Here is a 17,026-nt window from a genome sequence, read left to right as displayed (position 1 = left end):
AATATATTTGGTCAAAAATGCCTATTTTGGTAATTTTACCTAAATAATATTATATTTTATTGGCTGTTAAAACAAAAGTTTTTTTATATAATAAATAATTTATAACAAATAATCTATTATTATAATAATAATAATAATAATAATAATAAAGTCGCTATTGGCTGCTAATCCCAATTCCCAAACATCCTTGAGTTTTGACTCGTTGAGCAGCTACACCATTACTCGCAACTAAAGTCGCTATTTCCACCACCACCATCTTCAAACCCAAACCCAAACCCTAGACGAGACCGCTGATTCTGATCTATTCGGCAATCAATCAATCATGGGTTCAGGTCTTCCCAATTTCTTACTTTAGGGTTTCTTGTTTATTCGATTCGCATTGTTTCAATTCATTACGATTTTCTTTTCTTTTTTTTTTTATCTCATCCAGATGCTGACATGGAAGACTACGGATTCGAGTACTCTGAGGAGGAACCTGAAGAGCAAGATGTTGACATTGAAAACCAATATTACAATTCTAAAGGTACCACCCATCCACTTAATAATAATAATAATCAAGCCTCTCTCTTTATTTATGGGTTTACTTAGAAGATATAACCGAATATTGCAACAGTTGGATGATTATTAGATTGGGATTAAAGCTTTTGCTTATGTTGTTATTATTATTATTGTTTTAAGGAATGTTTAACTTTAGTCCTAGGTTATAGTTTCTGTTGTACAAGATTAATGCTGTTTTTTTGTCTATAAAAACTCGTACTTTGTTGAATGGAACTTAGCAGACTAGAGATGACAGAAGTTTTAGTTGATTATGTGTTGTAAATTGAAACCGTTTTGGCTTCTTATAAATATGTACGGCAATTAAGGCAACATTTAAGCAGGATTAGAGTTTTGTCAAATTTTTACATATATGAGAAAATCAGTGACTGTAATGTTTTCTTGCTGAGTCGGATTGTAAAGTTACTTCTTTGCGATCAATGGTAACATGCATAATTGCATATTAGTAAGTCATTGATAAGTGTAATATCTAAGCAAAAGAAGTGTCATATTATAAGTGTGTGGTTTTTATCTTGTATGTCTAAGAAAATAAATGCTTTGCAAGTATAAATATATCTCTCTTACTCAATCTACTCAACCAAGATAATTATAACTTTATTTCATTTTCTTATATGTTGCTCGTCTTCTTCTAATAACACAATAATTAGTTTGCAATTTTTGGTTTTGATAGCTAGATGCTGTTGCTCTTGACATATGTGATGACGAAGTTTATAGATTATAGATGCGATGATATTTTGAAATCTTTAGGTAAACTAGTAATTGTATATAAAGGAAACTGTGGTCATACCGTCAACATGATGTGCTTTAATGGTTGAACTCTTTATGATTGGGTTAGAAGCTTGCTTCAATTTATGTTTAAAGAAAAAAGATTAGTCATCATGATGATTGTTGTTGACCAACGTTAATGGTCAGCTTGGTGCTCTTCTGTGGGATGTTGATCCAACGCTGGGAGGACACTTAGAGAACTTGGTGTTGACCAATGCTGATTGTCAACTTGGTGCTCTGCTGTGGGACGTTGATCCAATGCTGGGAGGACACTTAGAGGACTTGGCGTTGACCAACGCTGCCCATCTTCTCGGCTACAAGCCTACAACTTGTCATAAGTTATTTTATCAAAGTAGTGTGTTTTGGAGCAACTATGATGAGCATTCAGTAAATAAACATAGAATTGATACATATACAATATGTCCCAATCATGTCACTGGAACAAACAAAAAGTTACCAAAAGAGACCGATGCTTATTTACTTGTATTTAAAATTTACCATCTTACTTCCAATTTGATTGTCGAACATGAGTAAGTGAAAAACTAGCACTAAGATATGAGACGTGTGGAAGTTATAAACACAAATTAAGTCCCTTAGTTCAAAATTGTTGTAGAAGTTATAAATACCAATCAAGTCTCTTAGTTCAAAATTGTTAGTGCGATATAAGCTGTATGTGATAGTCATATGATAAAATCATATATTTTGACTATTAGACAGTTAATAATATAAGTTTAGTAATAGGAGGATTCAAAGTGTAAATATATGTTCTATATATACCTGATGTAATTACCTATCAACACAAAAACAAAATAAATATACGATCCTATGTTTATTATGGTATCAGAGCCAGCGTAACCCTAACTGCCGCCCCACCCTACTTCAGGCACCACAGCCTCTTCTTTTTTTCCATATTGGTTCCACCAGTTTCTATTCACCTAACAAAACTTTTTCTTTAACCAATATCCTTCATGTCCCTGAAATCAAACGAAATTTACTTTCTGTTCAAAAGTTTTGTCAAGATAATCATGTTTTCTTTGAATTTCATGATTCTTTTTTTGCTGTGAAGGACAAGTTTACACGCATTACCCTCCCCACGGGTCCAAGTGAACATGGTCTCTATTCCATTCGTCTTCCGTTCACTCAACCGGTCTCCAAGGTTGCCTTCACAGCAGTTCGTGCTCCTGTCCACACGTGGCATCAACGGCTAGGGCATCCTCGTCATCAACTTTTACATTCTATGTTATCAAAATATTGTCTACCTGTTTCGCATAAGAGTTCGAGTACTTCTTGTAATGCTTGTCATATAGGAAAGTCATCGAAACTTTCTTTGTCATCTTCTAATTTTCATAGTAATTCTATTTTGGATTTAATTTTTTGTGATGTTTGGGGACCGGCACCCGTTACTTCTTGTGATGGACATAATTATTTTTTTGCTTTGCGTTGATCACTTTACTCGATACATGTGGATCTTTCCTTTAAAACAAAAATCTGATGTTTTTGTTATTTTTAAACAATTTGTTGCCATGGTTGAACGACAATTTAACACCAAAGTAAAATCGGTCCAAACAGATTGGGGTGGTGAATTCAGACCTCTCACCAATTTTTTCTCCCCACTTGGCATTATTCATCGCCGCTCATGTCCACACACGAGTGAGCAAAACGGTGTTGTTGAACGCCGTCACAGACATGTGGTCGAAACAGGCCTCACTTTACTTGCCCAGTCGGGTGTTCCTTCCCGTTTCTGGCACTTTGCTTTTGATACGGCTGTGTATCTTATAAATCGAATGCCGTCTCGTAACTCGTCTGACATTTCTCCTTTTGAGTATGTGTTTTCCCGAAAACCTGATTTCTTTTTTTTTACGTGTTTTTGGTTGTCAATGTTATCCCCACATTCGTCCGTACAACCGACACAAAATGGAGTTTCGTTCCCTCTCATGTGTGTTTCTCGGCTACAGTCCCGTTCACAATGGTTATCGGTGTCTTGACCCGACAACTGATCGCATCTATATCGCTCGTCATGTACGTTTTAACGAGCCTCATTTTCCCTTTCTACAAACCAACTCTACCCCACCCACACCACCCTCACCAGAACCGTATGTCACTAGCTATCCTAATCCTCCTATACCCTCCGACCCTATCCTTCCTAATACTGCTATTCCACGGACTCCACCAAGCTCCCCTACACCCGCTTCGGCTGCCCAAACCACTCCCCCTTTCCGCACCTATAGTCGCCGTTCCAAACTAGCACCCCCGCCCACCGTGGAATCTGTATCGCACCCATCTGCTACAGCAACTTCCACAGCTGCACCTGACATTCCATCACCTCCTCCACCTCGTACTCGGCCCGCCAATCTTCGCCAAAACCCGAAACAACGGGTTCCCTTTAATCCATCAGCTTATACCACCTCTACCTCCTCCTCCGACACTGAACCCACCCGCTTTACTGTTGCCAACAAATCTCCTCACTGGCGGGATGCTATGGCTGAAGAATATGCAGCCCAAATTCGGAATGGTACATGGTCTCTTGTTCCCCCTGTTCCTAATGCTAATGTTGTCGATTGTAAATGGGTATACAAAATTAAACGGGATCAATCAGGTGCTATTACTCGTCATAAAGCTCGGCTAGTGGCAAAGGGATTTAAACAACAACAGGGGGTGGATTACCATGAAACATTTAGTCCAGTTGTCAAATCCACTACCATACGTATGGTTTTGTCTCTTGCTGTGACACAACGGTGGACGCTACGACAATTAGATGTTCAAAATGCTTTCTTGCATGGAGAATTAAATGAGACAGTTTACTTACGACAGCCACAAGGCTTTATTGATCCCCAGAAACCAAATCATGTTTGTTTGCTTCACAAATCCTTATATGGACTTAAACAGGCTCCACGTGCCTGGTTCAATCGCTTAACTGGTGTTTTACGTTCTCTTGGTTTCAAAGGGTCTAAAACAGATCCCTCTCTTTTTATTTATTCATCCCACGGAACTCTCCTTTACATGTTGGTTTATGTCGATGATATTATTCTTACGGGCAACAATCCTAGTGTGATTGATCAGGTTATTCAGAGTTTGGGTCGCACGTTTGCCATTAAGGATTTGGGATCTCTTTCATATTTTTTAGGGGTTGAGGTTATTCCCCGAGGCTCGGATTTGATTTTGTCTCAACAAAAGTACATCTTGGAATTACTTCAACGGGCTGGCATGTCACAAGCCAGACCGGTTACATCTCCGCTTACTACTACTGCACATTTATCTCTTGGTGACAGCCCTTTGTTTGTGAACCCGGTTCGTTATCGTCAAATTGTGGGTGCCTTGCAGTATGTCACCATCTCACGCCCGGATATCACTTTCGCAGTCAACAAAGTTTGTCAGTTTATGCATTCTCCAACTGAACACCATTGGTCTGCTGTTAAACGAATCCTACGTTATCTTCACGGTACGTCCGCTTTTGGTCTTTTAATCCAGCAGGTGTCAGGTTCCACACTTCATGCCTACCTGATGTTCATAACTCTTTGACTGCCTTTTCGGATGCGGACTGGGCTGGTTGTCCGGATGATCGTCGATCCACGGGGGGTTTTGCCATCTATCTTGGATCTAATCTTATTTCGTGGTCAGCTAGAAAACAACGAACGGTCTCTCGATCATCCACAGAAGCCGAGTACAAAGCTTTAGCCGACACGGTTGCTGAAATCACCTGGCTCGAAGCTCTTCTTCTAGAACTTAAAGTTCCTATGACATCAGTTCCAGTTTTATGGTGTGATAACTTGGGGGCCACATACTTATCTGCGAATCCTGTTTTCCATTCTCGCACAAAACACATCGAGGTTGATTTCCACTTTGTTAGAGAAAAGGTTGCTGAAGGAAAACTCTCTGTGCAGTTCATCTCTACACATGACCAGATTGCAGATATTTTTACCAAGCCGTTGTCGTCACAACGATTTGCTGATTTACGGTCCAAGCTGCGTGTCGTTAGCCGGCCTTAGCTTGCGGGGGAATATTAGACAGTTAATAATATATGTTTAGTAATAGGAGGATTCAAAGTGTAAATATATGTTCTATATATACCTTATGTAATTACCTATCAACACAAAAACAAAATAAATATACGATCCTATGTTTATTATTGACTTTGAAAAAGATTACCAGTGGTTCAGTTCATGATCCAAAAAAAGTGATTTACTCTTGTTAATCTGTTAAGACGATATCATGAGTTATACTGCTATAGCATGTGAAATCTGTCAAATGGTTATATGTTTCATGCTTAAAGATGACATTTCACCATATTATACTTGTCAACTTGTTTCATATATTCAAGGTTTTTGTATTTGTGTAAATGGTATGTTCGATCAAATACTTTCAACTTACTTTGAGTTATTTGTTTTGGTATTTTAAGTTAGACACAACTTGCTTATATCTTAGACAGGCCTTAATTTAAAACAATCAGCACAAAGTGTTGGATCTAGTATTTGGCTAATATTTTGGTTGATTATGTCATTTGATGTTTTACAATTTTCATCTTACTAGGTATAACTTCTCTAGTTTAATGTTATACCAGTTGGTTGATTTTGTATGTCATTCTTTATTGTTGACAGGTTTGGTTGAGACCGATCCAGAGGGTGCACTCAGTGGCTTTGCTGAAGTAGTTCAGATGGAGCCAGAGAAAGCAGAATGGTGAGTTTATTTGAATAAAATTGCTAATATTCATATAATTATTGTTTGCAAAGTTTAATATGTTTTGACTGCTCTTTTAAACAGGGGATTTAAAGCACTTAAACAGACCGTAAAGCTTTATTACCGTTTAGGGAAGTACAAAGAGATGACAGATGCTTATAGGGAAATGCTAACTTACATTAAGTCTGCAGTGACCCGAAATTACAGTGAAAAGTGTATAAACAATATCATGGATTTTGTATCCGGATCTGCTAGTCAAAACTTTGGTCTTCTACAAGAATTCTATCAAACCACATTAAAAGCGCTCGAAGAAGCAAAAAACGAGGTAATCTTTTTGCCTATTTCTGAAGTGATCCATGCTAATCATATACGAGTCTAATTAATGTAAAATGTTCTTATTTTTTTGGAACTCTTTTGTAGAGATTATGGTTTAAGACAAATCTTAAGCTTTGCAAGATCTATTTTGACATGGGTGAATATGGTAGAATGAATAAGGTATGCGGCATGCATAAAAAGCACTGTCCAATACTTTTGTTTTGTTAGTATTTATCTGTCATATGATATAATATTTTTATACATTATAGATTTTGAAGGAGCTTCACAAATCTTGTCAACGGGCAGATGGTACTGTTGATCAAAAGAAAGGAACTCAGTTATTGGAAGTGTATGCAATTGAGATTCAAATGTACACAGAGACAAAAAACAACAAGAAACTTAAAGTGAGATGCTTTCTAACATTAGGTTTATGTTATATCTGTTACATGCTGTGTAACATGTTTTTTATGTATTATTTACAGCAACTTTACCAAAAAGCACTCACTATAAAATCAGCAATTCCTCATCCTAGGATCATGGGTATCATACATGAATGTGGTGGTAAAATGCACATGGCAGAACGCCAATGGGCCGAAGCAGCTACTGACTTTTTTGAAGCGTTTAAAAACTATGATGAAGCTGGGAATCAAAGAAGAATCCAGTGTCTTAAGTATACTTTTGATTTTGAATTTTTGAGTTCTCATTATTGTTTAAACATAATTTGACCTATGTTAATATGTTATACAGATACTTGGTACTGGCCAACATGCTTATGCAATCCGAGGTCAATCCATTTGACGGGCAAGAAGCAAAACCGTATGTGCCAAACTTAATCGTGTTTCTTTCCTCGATCAATAATTTAGTATTACTTTTCTGATTGTCAATTTTTATGGTGCAGATACAAAAATGATCCAGAAATTTTGGCAATGACAAACTTGATTGCAGCATATCAACGTAATGAAATATTGGAATTTGAGAAGATCCTAAAGGTACACATGTTAGGCGCCCATGAGTTGTGCACAGTTAGTAATATGTTTATGTTTTTTAATCGTACGAGTTGACTCAAGTTATAAAAATGATTTGTGACAGAGTAACAGAAGAACCATCATGGATGATCCCTTTATCAGAAATTATATCGAGGATCTTCTGAAGAACATCAGAACTCAAGTGTTACTCAAGCTCATCAAACCGTACACAAGAATCAGAATCCCATTTATATCAAAGGTAGCAGCTTTTTTATATTCGTATATAAATACACGTGCTTATGTATCAACTATTGTTTCTCAGGAGCTTAATGTGCCAGAGACTGATGTGGAACAGCTCTTGGTTTCACTGATATTGGATAATCGGGTTCAAGGTCATATCGATCAAGTTAACAGGCTGCTGGAGTGTGGTGACAGGTTAAATCTAATATACATAATTATAAAGAACATAGTTGCATATGTTAAAAGGTGATTGTTATAAATTTGTACTTTTGGATATTGGCAGGTCAAAGGGAATGAAGAAATATACTGCGGTGGAGAAATGGAACACACAACTAAGATCACTTTATCAAAGTGTTAGCAACAGAGTCGGTTGAGAATTATTTTAAGAATATAACTTTTGATGAGAGATTGGTGTTTTACTTTTGACATTTTTTGTTTGGCGTGTCCAATTGGTAAAAGTTTGTATCTGCACAGAACATGAAGAGGATTAATGCGGTAAAAAGAGGTTATTGGTTGCATTTGTGTTTTGTTCTTGATATGTTGATTTTTTGCTAAAGTACATGAAGAAGCTATTAAATGATAATATTGTTTTAGCATAATATATAGGCTCGTTATGTAACCACTTCACTTTTCTTTTTCTTTTTTTTTTCTCCTCTCAAAGTCTCAATTAAATCTTCTTAACATTATTTACATGTGATTAGACTGAAGGCAGTGGAGGGTGAGCGGTGGACGCGGCCGCCTATGTGGCTCGTGAACACCGCTACACCCCTCAGGTGAGGGTGGGCGCGGTGGGCCGGCGTGGATGTGACTGCGGGACCAATATAGCCGTTGGGCTGTTGGGTGTTCAAAAAACTAGCCGTTGGCTAGTTTAATTTCTTCTTTTTTTTAATAAATAACACATTATAAATAACTACCCCATTTTATAACAATAACACACCATTCTCACTACATTTCTCTCCAATAATTTAAGAATCTATCAAGTTACAAACCATGTCGGGTTGGGGCAACATCAATGACACTCAATTTCCCGAGGAATGTAACTACATGGACGACGATTCATTTCAAGAGTTCATTAGGATGTCACAACCTGATTTTTCGTTCCCGGAAACACAACCAGAGCCGGCAAAACGATCCCACAAAAAGAAGGGGAAGAAGACCGGCGAAGCGTATGGTCCTTCGGCACTGGAGAAGCGGAAGTCTACTCCGTGGTCTAAGAAGAGAAGCTTGCGTTGGCGAAAGCTTGGATTGAAATATTCCAAGATCGGAACGCGGGTAAATTATTTCGTGAATTTTATTGTTTAATATATCTTTTAAGTTTTATGTGTACTCATTACATTTTTTGTTATTTATTTTATAGCCGACTTTCAAAAAGCTCGAGTTTTTTGGGCCAAGGTTCGGGAATGTTTTTATGAACAAGTGGGGAGTAGGACTCGTACCGATAATATGATATCGGGTCGGTGGACCGATACTCGTAAATATGTAGGATTGTTTACCAACATACAGAACCACAATGCTAACCGAATGCGGCCGAGTGGGTCCGATGATCTCGCGGTTTAACGATTCACTTGTGATGAATGGAAACAAGAGGTGTTGCGGAGGTATGGGGTGGTGAAGACGTTTGACGATGGCTACTTGTGGGAGGTGTTAAGAAAGTGCTCGAAATGGATTGAACTATGTGCGGAGGACATGGGCGATGGGGCATAACGTACAAAAACTAGTGCGTCCGGCACATACGTCTCTTCGAGCGGGTCGGAGAATCAAATTGACTTCGACCTAAACTTGTCCGAAGGTCATTTGAAAGACCAAGGTTGTAGCCGCCCTCCGGCTAGGGATCGTGGGAAAAAAACGGTTGTTGATGGCGACTATAAAAAAGAAATTAAGGAATTGTCAAGTGGCCTCCACTCGATTGGTGAAGCTCGACACAAAAGAAACCGTTTCAAGAGTTTGGCTTTTCTAGCCAAAGACTTTAGCCACCTACCGCCATATGACCAAGCGCTAATGAAGGAAGAAAAAGAACGTATTCGGAAGGAATTGGCAACACAAAAATAAAAACGTTATTTATATGTATTTTTTTATTTTTATTTTCATTTTTATTTATGTTTTAATGAAGTATTTTAATTTATATATGTGTATATAACAAAAAAAATAATAAATAAAAAAAATCAATCAAACCTCTGACCAAGCCCCTGATCACCTGGACTACTACACCCTCTGGGGCTTGGTTGAGGGGCTTGATCTTGTGCCACATCAACCCCTACGTGTCAGATTTTGGTTGGATCACTTGGGGCTCAACCAAGCCCCAATTACCCTTAACCTTATATGATTATCATGGCTCTTTGCATAAAATTGTTTCTTTATTGTGCGACTTTTAGGTTGTGATTAAATCTATATTCTTGTCCATCATGAGACTAGAATGGTCAATCACCGAAAAAGAACACTAGTGTCTAGTGTTGTGAGACTACAAGCCTTTTGATCTGTTCTCTTAAGGCTCCTTATGGGCTGCAAAGGAGGACGTTAAAGCGTTGTGGCATGGCTTTAAAGAGCGTAAGGAAGGGGCGGTAAGGGAGGGAGCTTCAAGGCATTAACGAGTGGCAATAATAAATCTTCAACACGTGTGGGGCTCAAATGCTAAAGGGGTGGCGCTTTAAACCATAATACAGAGGTGAATGGACGGGGCTTTAATATGACGTGACGCTTTAACCTGGGTTTAGAGCCCCTCCACAACGTACAACCTAAATGTATGTAAAAGTTGTTCGTAACATGAAAAAGATAAGAATTTGTTGATAATAATAAATTGAATGTATTGTTTGGTAAAGTTTTATGGGGCGTTGATAATGTATAAGGTTAGTAGGTTACTAGACACTTATACGGATGTGTGTGAGTTTCACTAGAGTTGTTATTTAAAAAGAATTGTAAATGAAATAACAAACAAGTTTTCTTAATATATTTTCACGCAAATTCTATCTTTTTCTTAAAAGATATTAAATTACTTAGAATTTTTCACTTTTTTGTTTCTTTTTAAGAAACAAATTAGTAGTATAATTGTATTTATTTTAATGCTATGTTTAGGTAAAAATAGTAATTATTTAAAACAAGTAATGAATGAAAGCAATTCTTAATTTTTTGAAAGAACATCAAATTGCTTTTAGTTTTTCCCTTTCCCATCTTAGGTAAAAAATTAAAAAATAGTATTATAATTTTAATTATTTTGATGCTATGTTTATGTGAAAATAGCAATAATTTGGAACGAGTAATGAATGGCTGTTATTTAAAATATTTTCAAAGGTTATCAAATTGCTTATAGTTTTTCCTTTTCCATTTTAGGAACCAAAATACCAAATTAATACTAGAATTCTAATTAATTTGATGCTATTTGTATGTAAACACAGTGATTGTTTAAAACGAGTAATGAAGAAAGCATATTGTTCAATTTCATAATACAAAAATTGATAGATTGGTTATAGATTGATAACTTTTAGTAGCAGAACCATTTACGAATAATCATAACGGTAGACGTGAGACTTGTTATTTTTAATTCATTATGTTGCATACATCCTGAGATCCATTTATAGCAAGGAACTTAATTTTTCTTTTAAAGAATCCTAAATTACAACTATTAAATCCACCTAATACCCCGTCGTGAGAATCTTCACTCATCGTATTTGCATATTGATGATACTTGCTCGCCCTTCATGTACGATGTATTAACTTGAAGTCTTGGACATCAAACCTTCTATCAAGTTGTGCATTGTTTCACAATTCCCATCCCAGCCCGAGAAGACGAGAAGGAAAAATTAAAAATCGAGGCAACTCCAAGTCGGAAATGTCTCATTCTCTCGCACTGCTAAATAAGATTAGCAACAATAATCCTTTTATAAATCAACTTAGGTGGTGGCATGCAGGAGCATGATACAATAAATAATAATCATGAGTGGTATTGATCAATTTAAACTCGTTTTAAATCAACAAATTTTATAAGAATTGCATGCGTTGATTCATATAGAATAAAAAAATAGTTCAAATAAACTCTTTAAATAAATAAATATATAATTTTCACTTACCCATATCAACTATTCAAATTGACTATTGAGTACGTAAAAATTTCTTTTAATTGTTCTTTACAAATAGATAAGATTTACATAACCTCAAAAAAATAATAGTTATAAAATTTGTATTGTATATTAAACAACAAACGATGAATAGTAATCAAGTTATTCAAATTTTAACAAGTGTCCCATGCAATTTATAATTTAGAAAACTTTTAACGTAAAATATAATTATAATAAAGTATATTGTTTCTTAACTATAGCTATATATAGTAAGTGAGCTATACTGCAGTGGTTTCATACGACACTCCAAGATTCATCATTTCACTCGTGCCTATAAATCAAGGCGACCAAACTCTCTTCTAATTTCACCAATCCTCCAACTTCTGAACCATGGCCTGGAGTACCTTACCTGCTATGATCTTCACATTATCAGCTGTTACATCGAAGGTCACCTTTAATTCTGATGTCGACGCCCTTTACGCCCTTCGCCAGAGCTTGAACGATCCTGACAACGCCCTTCAGAGCTGGGATCCCAGTAATGTTGATCCCTGCACCTGGTTTTACGTTACTTGTGATCAAGACAACCGCGTTACTCACATGTAAGCCACAATTTCACCTCCTCCCTAGCTCTCTTATTATTCAACCCAATCGAATCATTATTATTATTAATAATCTTTTTACAGGGATCTTGGATACCATAAATTGTCTGGTTCTCTTGTACCTGAACTAGGAAATGTAGATAGTCTACAGTATCTGTAAGTCGTTTATTTTATTAATGTTAATCAACTGCAATTAACAGTCATCATCTATGGTTTATATTAATAGTTTAGTTGATGCAGGGCGCTATATGGAAATAACATTCAAGGCTCAATTCCACAAGAGATTGGTAACTTGAAGAACCTCATAAGTTTGGATCTTTACAACAATAGTATTACTGGAAACATTCCGTCTACACTCGGGAACTTGAAGTCTTTAGAGATCTTGTAAGTTTGATCATATGCAAGTAACCTTTCAGTTAAACTTATTAATAATATCTTATTCACAACTGGTAGGCGTGTTAATGATAATCGTCTAACTGGAACAATCCCAATGGAGCTCGCTGGTATTTCAAGCTTGGCAGCGTTGTACGTGCTCGTTCTTTATTAATTTGTAATTTTGTATTTTAGAACATGTGATTAAGCAGTGTTTTGCATGTTTTGTGCAGTGATGTTTCGAATAATGATCTCTGTGGCCCGATTCCATCTACTGGTCCGTTTGAACATATTCCTCCGAGCAGGTAAGGATTTTCCATCTTGACAATATTTGTGTTTTGATATTTTGTTTTAGTATTGTGTTTAGTGTGTTAATGTTGGTACGTTTGTGTTTTGCAGCTTTGAAAGTAATCCTCGTTTGGGAGGGCCATGTTAGTAAAAGTGTAGTTATGATATCACCCATAATATGAATATGTTGCTTTGGTTGTATACTTGTATGTTGTCTTAAAAGTGTCATGTTTGGTGTTAACCAATTAAGGCAACACTACAATAGCAATTATAGAACTTTTAGAATTGTTAACTAAGGAGTATCATGTTTCTATTGTCTCTTAAAATTTTCAACTTTCTTCACTTTCAATATTGTTACAAAATTTCTCAAATTTGGTTAAACATTTTGAGTTTCTTATGTTCGACTTATGTTTCAATACATAAACACATATATGGTTCTTAAAACAATTTCAACAAACTATTCTTATACTACATTCTCAACTAATTAATTTAAAAGTATGAATTCGACTTCACGTAAGTACGTAACTACCATATTTTATCTTTAGAATTTTGTTTCTAATATAACATGTTCAGTTAACATTAGTCCTTAATTAAATTCTATGATTCATACATAACAAGAGTTTTAGTAAATACGAGCACCATTAGTTCTTAATAACAACTAATAGATTTTTAAGCAACATGAAATTTTTTGTTTACCAGATGTGAGATTTTGAGTGACATATATCACGCCATCCACAAACACTACAAACAATTTGACTAGTTTTATCACGCATAACCTTTATGTATGAGTGACTCGTGAGAAAGCGAAAATAAGTTAGGGTTTTAAGCGTACGTTTATTTAAGGCCCCCAAGTCTAAAAAACATTATACATAGATATATTATAATGGGTAAAGTAAACTTAAAGTAATGTATTGGTGTGATGGTAGGCTTGGTTGTTACTAAAATATAAGTTATTAGTTCAAAAATTGTAATACGCGAACTTTATTTTATTAACAACAATCATGAAAAGGCCTCAAAATCGTGTTTCGATTTAGGTCTTCACATTCGTTGAGTTGACCCTGACTTTATGGGCAATCATTTGAAATTGCAACTTATATAGAAAATTCCCCTTTTATTGGTGACCATTTGAAATTAAATTTCAATTTATATAGAAAACTAGTGAGCTCAATCGCCGCTTTAGTTTGTTTGCCCACTTTGTTTCTTGTGTGTATATTGCAATCTTTGTTAAATGTTTTAAGTGTCGTTCCAGTTGTTTTTATATTGGCATAACGTTTGTTAGTTTATGACTTTTTGAGTGTGAACCAACTCTGAACATGTAAGAAAGTATAAATTGGTTAATTTTGCATTATTTTTTTTACTGTTGGTTATAAGTTATAACCACAAATTGTATAGTGTATATACTCATGTCATAAACCAAAGATTAAAATCATAGCATGTTGTAGATGTTGCATGTAATTTGCAGCAAATATGTATTCATTCAATTACCAAAAGAGGAAAACACATAAATGTTAATGAAATCATCATCTTCAAAGGCTCACAGTTACCAAATACGTTAATGCGAGATGGGTGCAGATTTACATCCAACATCCATAGCATAATATTTTAAATACATCACAGCCAACATATTAAAAAAACATGGTCTCAAATGTACAGCCCTCACAACAAAGATTACAAAAACAAATGCACTCATAAGTTCACCAGTGGCAGACGGCCATAAACAGTTCTAACACGAACGGGAAGAGTGGTTACAGAAGCCATCGTAACCACCATAACCGAAGATGGACAAAAGTTTGGTACGGGAACATCATGTACATCAGTTAACATTAAAAAGCCTCAACATTAAGGCAAAACCCCGCGTCAACAACCACTGAAAAAAGTTTAGGCCTACCACAACCATAGACCGCCGCCGCCGTCACGTAGGGCTCCAAAATGGAACTCGGCGATGGTCGAACATGACCGTCTTTCTTCCACCAGCGTCGCTGCTCACGGTTCCATTACGGAAGCCGGCAACAAACATCGAGCGGAGAGAAGCGGCAAGAGGCCACCGGACCACTACAACCCCCGATATTATTAGGGTCGGTACCCGGCAGCATTGGGCGTACACACGGCGGAAAACACCACCACCACCTGATGGTCTCCAAACACAACCCGGCAGTAGTTGGTTACCTGGAAAACCACCGCCAGGGGGTTTCCAAATAAAAACCAACGGGGTTAATGATGGAGGGACCGGATATCTTAAGATGACGGCGTTAATGATGGTGGCCCGAGATGGTGAGGCAAGCAGTGAATCCAGAGAGAGAAACCGATTATGAACTACGAGTCTATGAGAGAGTCAAAAGGTTTATGTGGTGTGTGTGTGCCAGAACACGTCTTGAATACGTGTAAACCAAAGAGAAAATGCCGAGACACCTGGCAATAAAGCATACAACCAATTTATGTATAAACCTAGATACGACTGGTATAACCCATATCATCTGTAATTGTAATATTATAAATTCCCCTTTTAGTGGTGACCAGTGGGGAATACTACTTAAAAGACCTTTAAACAATCTTATTCAGTGTTAAATACACTACCATTATGAATTTATGATACCTGTTTGACAACTTAGGTCACAAAATTTTCTTGCCATTTTGTACGTTAACTTTAATGAAAGTTATATATATCCAACGCCCAATTACCAACGCTTCTTTGAATACTATTGTCCATTGTTGGTAATGCAACACACAACATGCATACACTTCTTTGACTTATGATTCATTTACAAAATGAATCATACTAATGTCTGTTAAACAAAGTGGATCGAGCAAGACAATCTAATATGCAGAACTAATAATGGACTCTTTATTATTAAGAAAAGAAAAAAAAACGAACATACGTAAACATAGATGACCCTGGTATATATAATACCTTAACTTATATGCCAAGAAACAAAATAAAAGAAAACCTATCTTAACTAGACTTTGTGTTTTATTTGAAAACAAATACTAAAAACTTAAACAACAAGCTTATTGAATTTACTCGTTTAGTCCCTTAGCTTTTGATCTCCTCCATACCACCCCTTTGAGATCGACCGAACCGCCCTTGATGTTGTAAATTTTATCACTCACTCTCAACATCAACATCCATATTCATGCGCATGCAAAAATCTACAATCTTCGAACATGACAAGCTTTTAGTAAGCACGTCTGCGACTTGATCTTGAGTGTTTACATAGTCAAGGTTAACTTCTTTCTCGAGCACCTTTTCCCTCACAAAATGATAGTGGACTTCTATATGTTTGGTCCTCGCATGAAACGTCGGATTTTCTGCGAGTTTAATTGACGACGTGTTATCAGAATACACAGTTACCTCTTCTTCTACCAATTCAGACTTCAACTCTTTTAGCACCCGTCGTAGCCACACTAACTCTTGGGTTGCCATTGCAGCAGCCCTATATTCGGCCTCGGTAGTGGATAACGAGACAGTAGGTTGCCTTTTACTACTCCACGCCACTGCACTACCACCTAACATAAACACGTATCCTGTGACATTCGTCAAACTCGAGTATCGAGTTGTATTCGATTTGTAAACTTTTATTACGTAAACCCGACTCAACTTTTTTTAGAACCTTATTTAATTATTATATAATATTATTATAGACCTCGATCTTAAATAAATCGGTGTTTGTCATAATATGGTGGTGTTAAGAAAACTTAAGGGGTTCTGTCACACCCTCAAAATCCACTAACGGAGTTTTACCGTCAGAGGGTGTGAATTGGCAGGATCGGAATCATCAGTTATAATCAAACCATAAAATAAAGTTTCAAAACCATGAAAACGTTTACGAGTAATTAAATGCGGAAGCGTAAAAACCTTTAATCAAAAGTTGCGTCACGCAGGACGACTTAAAACCAAAGATAACCGTTAAAAATAAGTTTGCAGGACAAAAGCGTTTTTAATCAATGCATGTTCCTAAACCGCGCGCCCGCCTCGGCTACCTGAGAATAACATACTAAAAGTGTCAACACAAGGTTGGTGAGTTTACAAGTTATATAAAAATAAATCGTTTAGCGTTTGAGTTCAGCGTTACAGCGTTACAGCGTTTTGCGTTAAGCGTTTTGCGTTACAGCGTTTTGCGTTACAGCGTTACAGCGTTTTGCGTTACCAGATAGTGTTATGTCAAATTATATATCGATAGGTAGCTAGTCTATACAACAAGTATTA

At 36.4% G+C, this 17,026-nt stretch overlaps 2 protein-coding genes across 2 annotated transcripts; both read left to right on the top strand.

Annotated features, from left to right (window-relative positions):
• The first annotated feature begins 265 nt into the window (after window positions 1–265).
• On the top strand, window positions 266–8,080 carry LOC143565669 (COP9 signalosome complex subunit 2-like). The gene is made up of 12 exons (XM_077052570.1): window positions 266–332; window positions 431–523; window positions 5,916–5,994; window positions 6,079–6,319; window positions 6,415–6,489; window positions 6,579–6,713; window positions 6,792–6,979; window positions 7,057–7,125; window positions 7,208–7,298; window positions 7,399–7,533; window positions 7,597–7,709; window positions 7,798–8,080. Exons 1-12 carry the CDS (start codon window positions 323–325, stop codon window positions 7,886–7,888), a joined length of 1,320 nt encoding a protein of 439 aa, XP_076908685.1. The 5' UTR covers window positions 266–322; the 3' UTR covers window positions 7,889–8,080.
• A 3,847-nt stretch (window positions 8,081–11,927) lies between these two features.
• Window positions 11,928–12,970, top strand: LOC143565657 (leucine-rich repeat protein 1-like). Its single transcript, XM_077052559.1, has 6 exons — window positions 11,928–12,162; window positions 12,247–12,318; window positions 12,403–12,546; window positions 12,616–12,687; window positions 12,768–12,839; window positions 12,934–12,970. The coding sequence occupies exons 1-6, from the start codon at window positions 11,954–11,956 to the stop codon at window positions 12,968–12,970; spliced, it is 606 nt and encodes a 201-aa protein (XP_076908674.1). The 5' UTR covers window positions 11,928–11,953.
• The last annotated feature ends 4,056 nt before the right edge of the window (window positions 12,971–17,026 follow it).

The sequence above is a fragment of the Bidens hawaiensis genome, unplaced genomic scaffold (assembly GCF_021521415.1).
Source record: "Bidens hawaiensis isolate Kalapana, Puna unplaced genomic scaffold, B.hawaiensis_p1.1 tig00022506_1, whole genome shotgun sequence".
Taxonomy (NCBI): domain Eukaryota; kingdom Viridiplantae; phylum Streptophyta; class Magnoliopsida; order Asterales; family Asteraceae; genus Bidens; species Bidens hawaiensis.
Note: the sequence above shows the minus strand (reverse complement) of the source record. Positions and strands in the feature narration are given on the sequence as shown.